We start from the raw sequence: 7,801 nt of genomic DNA, 5'->3' as shown, positions 1-7,801 counted from the left end.
TTAAAAAAGGGGAACTTCTCATCAGTAAGATATGTTTAGAAATATTTTTAAGAATAGAGTTTAAAAATAATGCTTGGCCTGAATCCTATGGAGATCATTTAAATTTTCTTTGTTCAGATAGTATCCCTTAAGGTTCAAGTTCTTTGGGGACTTGTTGGTAGATTAATGTAAGCATCAAGAAATTGTCTCTTATTCTCAGCAGTGTGTGAATCAATGTGCAGGTCAAGGATTCAGCTCTTTATGGCTGAGCACATTGAGAAGGGATTTCTTCGTTCACTGCCTAGAAAGTGACACATCCTAGAAAGATGACTACCTTAAAGGGAGCTAAATTTTCCATCCTGACTAAATGATCGCTTCCTAGGTGAAAGGGATCTTTAACAGATGTCTTTAAAGAAGTGAGTATAATGCATTTTTGGTCAACGTGGTTTGGAATTATGGTACTCACTATTAGACTTCAGGACATAACTTTTAACTGCAGTTTCTCTAAACAGCTTTGAATTTGAGATTTTTGTTCATATCATCATGAGACGACTACACAAGTGGGCTTAATATCTTCTTTTAATAATATAGAGATTTAAAAAATAACCAATAGGCTGTAAATTGCTAAGAGAGTTTAGGATTTCTCATCTATTTCCACATTCTGTAATAAGCAGGGACAAAGCATGGTAATTAGCATAACGTGTTAATCAGCCTGAGTTAGTCATTCTACTATATACACATGTTCAGAATATCACATTGTGAAAATACATACATTAAAGAACCAGTTACGGGGCTGGGAATGTGGCTTAGTGGTAGAGTGTTTGCCTATCATGCATGAAGCCCTGGGTTTGATTCCTCAGCACCATATAAACAACAACAACAAAAAAACTGGAAGTGGTGCTGTGGCTCAAGAGGTAGAGTGCTAGCCTTGAGCAAAAAGAAGCCAGGGACAGTGTTAGGCTTTGAGTTCAAGCCCCAGGACTGGCCAAAAAAATTGGTTACAAACAAGTGTTTAGCATAAAAAGCAAAGATAATGTCCATTAGGGATTCCAAGACCACAAAATATTATTAGTGTGAAAGGGTTAAGCATTGTCTTCCTCATTTTAATGTGCATTCAGATAAATAAATACGTAAGAAAGTCAGTCAGTAAAGCACTAGCAATTGAACCCAAATTAAAAACAGTACAGACTATATGACAGTATAAAATCCACTAAAGTAATTTTCTGTGGTTTAGTGTATCAGATAGATATTTTTCTGCACAACTTCAATTTCAAATTGCTACTAAGATGTATTTATTGTTTGATGGAAAGCTGGACATTTGATATCCCTCCATTACATTGTATTCTCTTGTTAAAATTATACAGGGGCTAGGGGTGGGGGATGGGGCAGGCACTAGAATTATAGCCTGGCCTGAGCCTATGCTAATACTTGGTAGGCTGGGATCATTGGGATTGTGGTTCAAGGTCAAGCCTAAGCACACAAAAGTTTGAGACCCCTCTCAATGAATAGTAAGACACATCAGTGGTGACATGTACCTGTTATCCTACATCCTGGAGATCCTGAACTAGGGAGGTAGCACCCAGATACAAACCTAAATAGGAAGCAAAATCATATCTCAAAAGAAATGATTAACATAGGGGTGGAGGAGGCAGGCTAAGCAATGAGAACGCCTGCTCAACAAACCCAGGACTCTGAGTTCAAAATACCACAATACCCTCCTCCCCCACAATCAACACCAAATGAATTAGTGAATTAATTGTAAAACTGCAAAGAAGCTCTGCCTCTCTTCCCTCTCATCTCAGTTTTCTACCTTATGACACTTTTAACTTGGCAACTTTTTAAAAGAAAGATGATTATGAACATGAAAAACTAGTAAGGTATTGTTAGATATGTAATTTTTGTTTCAAGTGCAATTTAATAACTCGAGGACATTGTGATCACAAAGGTAGATATCACTCTTCAGGTGAGCAGTGACAGCACATGAAGTGATACAGAGCAAACTGGCAAAGTTTAGGGAGGATTTTTGCACAATTGCCTTCATCTACTAGCTAGAAATACTATTTCTGATAAATACTACTTAGTGACAAATCTATGAAGATAATCAGACATTCCATCAAAAATACTATTTGTAGGTCTTAATGATTGATTTTTTTTGTCATCAAATCATTCTTTTTTTCTTCCTAATGACAGATTGCAATTGACCATGGAAGGAAAGAATCAGACTGTGGTGACTGAATTTGTTTTCCTGGGTCTCACAGATAATCCCAATCAGGAGACTGTTCTCTTCATCACTATTCTCTTTGTTTACCTAGTCACTCTGGGGGGTAATTTGGGGATGATCTTTCTCATATGGGTTGACCCCAGACTCCACACCCCCATGTACTTTTTTCTTAGCCACTTGTCCTTTGTAGATCTCAGTTCCTCTTTGTCCATTGCTCCGAAGATGCTATGTGATATCTTTGCAGAGATAAAAGGCATCTCTTTTGGAGGCTGTGCTGCACAGATGTGGTTCTTTGGCCTCTTTGTGGCAACAGAGTGTTTGGTGCTGGCTTCCATGGCATATGATCGCTACACAGCCATCTGTAAGCCTCTGCTGTATCCTCTCATTATGTCCCCGCAAGTCTGTGTGCTGCTCGTGGTTGGGCCTTATGCCATAGCTCTGACAAGTACCACGACCCATACGACTTTCACTTTTTGCTTACCTTTCTGTGGTCCAAATGTGATCAATCACTTTTTCTGTGACATTTCCCCACTGCTTTCCCTAGCATGTGTGGACACAGGGATCAATAAGTTGGTGTTGTTTGTCTTTGCTGGAGCAATAGGAGTACTCAGTGGTCTGATCATCCTGGTCTCCTACATGTGCATCTTGAGGGTGATCTTGAAGATCCAGACAGCCAGTGGGAGGCAGAAAGCCTTCTCTACGTGTTCTTCTCACCTAACAACTGTCACCATCCTGTATGGGACTCTTTTCTTTATCTATGTACGACCTGGCTCAAGTTCCTCCCTGGATATCAACAAAGTGATTTCTATGTTTTATACGATGATGATCCCCATGCTGAACCCCCTTATCTATAGCTTGAGGAACAAGGAAGTAAGAGAAGCATTCAGGAGAAGCTTGGACAGAAAGCACGTTCTAATTGTTAAAGTCACATAGAATTCTGTTTTATACCCTTAGTGATCATTCAACATTATCAAGTCGAGTGAGAATTACAGCTTTCATGGAGTCTTGATTCCTCCAATTCACACATTATTTTGAAAGTGGAAAAGTTAGCCAGGTGTCGGTGGTTCATGCCAGAAATCCTAGCTACTCAGGAGGTTGAGATTTGAGGACAGAGGTTTGAAGCAAGCTCAGACAGGGAACTTCATGACTTACCCCAATTAATAAACAAAAAGCCTGAAGTGGTGCTGTGGCTTGAATGAGCACTAGCCTTGAGCAAAAGAGTTCAGGGACAGCGCCGGAGCATTAAGTTGAAGTCTGAGGGCCAACAGAAAAATGAAAAGTTGTGAAATATTTATTCTGTATCTGTTTATTTCTCTGTGCCATGATGTATATTTTAACATTAGGTTGAGATGGTTTAAGTATATTAATAAACACATATACTAAAAGAAAATGTGCAGGAGCATTTGTGCAATCTTGAGTGTGAATACGTTTTTAATTCAGACAAGAAAACTAACTTCATAAAAGACAGCTCAAAACACTACACAGAATTTTTAGAAGAAAATAAGAAATGAAAGAATATGTATTTTTTACATTAGTTATTTGCATGTATTGTATAGAGGCAATAAAACTCTCCATACAACTAATATGTACAATAAGAAGAAAAGAAAGGAATATTCATTTTGTGAGATTTCATGCAGAAAATAAAAAAACAAATTAAGTATTCATAGGCTAACCTAGAGCTATTCTGTGCAACCATGATTAGAATGGAAAATATCCAGCTGTAGGTCAGAATGTAGTGCTGAACATACATTCAAAATTTAACTATCCAACAAATTCATGAAGATATGTTGGATATCTTTAGCCATTAGGGTAATACAAAAAGAATTAGAAATTAAGACTAGCAAGTGATCCTGCTATACCCAATCAAGGTCAGTTTACTAAAGAGATACCTATGGCTCCATATTTATTTTATCACTCTTACAATATCCAAGTTATAGAATCAGCCTTGATACACATTGTTGAATTAATGAATAAAAAAATATGGTATGGGCTGGGAATATGGCCTAGTGGTAAAGTGCTTGACTTGTATACATGAAGCACTGGATCCAATTCCTCAGCACCACATATATAGAAAAAACCAGAAGTGGCTCTGTGGCTCAAGTGGAAGAGTGCTAGCCTTGAGCAAGAAGAAGCCAGGGACAGGCGCTCAGGCCCTGAGTTCAAGCTCCAGAACTGGCAAAACAAAACAAAACAAAAGAAAATATGGTATATCCACATGCTATATTATTCAGCTAAAACAGAGTTTGACATATGTTCTTCACAGGAGTACTAAGCCAGTCCTCTAAAGACAAGTATCACATTTCTTCTGTGTGGAATTGGGAAGAAAAAGAGGGCTTGAAGACAAAATGGGCTTATTAAGTGATTGGAAGGGACAAATGGGAGCATACAGTGGTAAAAATGGCCAAAGTATATCATAAGCAGGCCTGTAAATTCATCAGGAAAACCATTATTTTGTAGAACTTGTGTATGCTAAAGAAAAGAGAAAATTTTTGTATTGAGTGAAAATGTACATGCATCTGAATGTGGGGACCCTAATGAACAGGGGAACCTGATTACTTAGAGATTCCATCTCACTCCAATCAGAATGGCTATCATTAAACAAACATAACAAACAAGGTCAGTGAGAATGTGGAGATAAGGAACCTTATATAATGTTGGGGTAGGCACGTACAAGAGTCTAGCCATCATGGAAATCTGTATGATTTCTCAAAAACACAGAAATTAAGAACTGGGGACTGCTTGCATGACCCTGGTCCCTGGTGTTGTGTTATAAATATAGTGGATTAGCTTTGCGGTTTAGGGGAGGCTAAATGGACCAGATCTCTCCAGATTACATTTTTGAAGGATGGTAGGACAGTGAACAATGCCTAGAGTCCAAATCATAAATGACTATTGATGAAACTGACCTGTTGATATTGATGATTCCAGCAGGAATGTATTGGAGCAAAGAAAAAAGACATTCCGTACACAATTGAACTCTAGTTGATTTATGTTCTCTGTTTCTATGTGGGTGAAATTGATACTGTATTGGCTTCATGATAGAATTCTGCTGTGCCCATCTGTCTTCATTTACTAGAGGATAGGACAAGCTCCAGCTCATGGGCTGGGCTGGAGTCATGGTGTTATGCATCAGACACAGAAACAGACGAGGCACCATTTTTAAAAATTAAAATTAAAATTTAGTTTAATTTCTATTTTTTTTTGCCAGTCCTGAGGCTTGAACTCAAGGCCTGCATGCTACCCCTGAGACTCTTTGTGCTCAAGGGTAGCACTCTACCACTTGAACCACAGCACCACCTCTGGCTTTTTCTGTGATTAATTAGAGATAATAGTTTCACAGACTTTCCTTTCTAGGCTTGGCTTCCAACCATGATCATGAGATCTCAGCCTCCTGCGTAGCAAGGATTACAGATGTGAGCCACTGGCACTCAGCAACACTGCTTTTCAAAGTCATACAATTGATGTTTTTGAATCCCAGGACCCAAATTAACCTCTAATTGTAGATCCAATGTGCTTGCTATTGCCTTTTCCCACCATTACTGTTTTCCATGTCATAAAGCCTGTTCTTTCATGTGTATCAAGTGACAAAGCTGCTGTGTTGTCACTTTCATTTTCTCCTTGATACTATAATAAATGCTGGAAGCATTTATTTTTATAATGGCAAGATCCCCATTTTGGTTCATGAAACGTGTTGTCACCACACTCCCAATGTATAGCAAAGCACTGTGACTTTTTTTTGTTGTTGTTAAATTATGCTTTGTGATTCTAGAATGGTCCTCATGTCACTTGTGGCTTGGCAATATATGGCACTTAGGATCCAGTACAAGCTTTTCCAAATGTAAATTTCCTATATCTTGTTACAGTTTATTTCTTACTCTCTGGAGCATGTGTGTTTTATTAGAGTCTTTGAACTTCTGGTGGCTGTTTGCACAACCTATAATTCTGTTATAAATATAGAGGACTAGTATCTTGTTTTAGGGGAGGCTAAACTGCCCGCATCTCTCCAGATTACATTTAGAAAATCCTAAATGAATATTGTTTTTGATTACATGCTACATTTCCATAATGTAAATGGTTTCAGTTCTTTCCTAACCAGAACTGAAAGAATGAATTTGCAAATCATGAGTGTATGCCATGCATCAGAAGGCTTACAAATGGTTCTTTGTATGGCACTGGACTGCAATTGCCATTACTTGGTAGACTAGAGAGGGTCAATAATCATTCAACAAGAATAAGAACATCCCCCACACCCCCATACCACCACGCAAGCAGGATCTTATGTGCTTCCCAGACAGGAGGTTTTCTTTAAGAACTCTTCTAAAGGCATAACACTCCCCGGAGGCCAGAAGTAAGGTTGTGAAGGGAGCCCCTTCGTTAGTGTCTGCTAGTTTGGAGGAATTTCTATCTCGTACCTTAAACTTTATTTCAGGCAGAGTGCCCAAAGACAGGTTTTTCCTTTTTTCTTTTCCCTGCAGTCCTTAGATTCCCATCTCCTCTCCTGTTCGTTTATAGCCCTTTCCATCAGAGGCCTCTACGTTAGAATCCTTTGTTTCTTTTCTAGATCTAAGGATACGTATTACTGGCTTCTCTCTACCCTCCAACTATTTACTGTTTGTTGGTTTCTCCCACTGCCTTTCTGATACCCATGGCTCCTTGTGGCCATGTACCTGACATTCTATTACAGACAGGTGGATATGATTGAATGTGACGTCCCCAGATTACCGGGGGACAAGAGTCCTTTGAAACTGTTGTTTTGCACTTTCTTTTGTCTATGTATTACCTCTGGAAGTATGTTCCAGGTCTTTTACAATAATGAATATACACTGATGAATACGGTGTAACTCTGTGTGTATTGGACACTCATGCTCTTTCAGTGTATTAACTTGAACAAAACCTTCCACAAGCTAAATGAGGTAGAAGCTCCTCTTTAAAAAAAATTGTTTTTAAACATCAGGGAACAAGGTAGAGAAAAACTGAAAAACTACAGAAAATGACTCAGCCAGTAAAGTATCGAACAGTGACTTATTCCTAAAAAATGTGGCGTCTGCATGCACTGAGTGAACAAGTTTATTCCAGCAGTGGTTCTGGGTTCTTACAGCATCATATTCCTTTGGTGAAAAAGAAGCCTTCTGGGGGCTAGAGGTGTGGCTCAGTTGGTAGCGCCCCAGCCAATGAGTGAAAGCATCAGGTACCCAGTTTGAGTCCCTTAGACCTAAAAAAACAAAACAAAAAAAGAAGGAAGAAATCTGCCTAAAATTTAATTAAATTTAGTGTAGAAAATGGACATGGAAATAAAAGAGGAAATTTTTAGGGAAATTCATAGGGAAAAAGAGGAGAGAGAACAAGAGTGGGTAATACAGAGGATGAATATGATTAAACTGTAGGTGAAAATGAAACCCTTTAATCTGTACAATTACTACATAGTAATTAAAAATAATTACAAGTATAAAAGTAAAATGACTTTCTTCCCAAGGAGGGTCTCAGAGGAATGCACACACACACGCACACACACACACACACACACGTATTGTTCACATAAGCATCTTTCCTCACAGTTAGAAAATGGCCAAAATGCTAATTGAGATCATTTTAATTTTGTCC

At 38.5% G+C, this 7,801-nt stretch overlaps 1 protein-coding gene across 1 annotated transcript; it reads left to right on the top strand.

The window, feature by feature from the left end:
* Positions 1–2,182: 2,182 nt before the first annotated feature.
* LOC125362570 (olfactory receptor 5G3-like) lies at positions 2,183–3,133 on the top strand. Its single transcript, XM_048361390.1, has one exon. The coding sequence runs from the start codon at positions 2,183–2,185 to the stop codon at positions 3,131–3,133; it is 951 nt and encodes a 316-aa protein (XP_048217347.1).
* Positions 3,134–7,801: the final 4,668 nt, after the last annotated feature.

The sequence above is a fragment of the Perognathus longimembris genome, chromosome 13 (assembly GCF_023159225.1).
Source record: "Perognathus longimembris pacificus isolate PPM17 chromosome 13, ASM2315922v1, whole genome shotgun sequence".
NCBI classification, from domain to species: domain Eukaryota; kingdom Metazoa; phylum Chordata; class Mammalia; order Rodentia; family Heteromyidae; genus Perognathus; species Perognathus longimembris.
The sequence above is the reverse complement of the archived record's forward strand: the minus strand, read 5'-3'. Positions and strand labels throughout refer to the sequence as shown.

Coding starts and splice junctions, on each gene's coding strand:
- LOC125362570 (XM_048361390.1), top strand. CDS start 2,183: ATGGAAGGAAAGAATCAGACTGTGGTGACTGAATTTGTTTTCCTGGGT.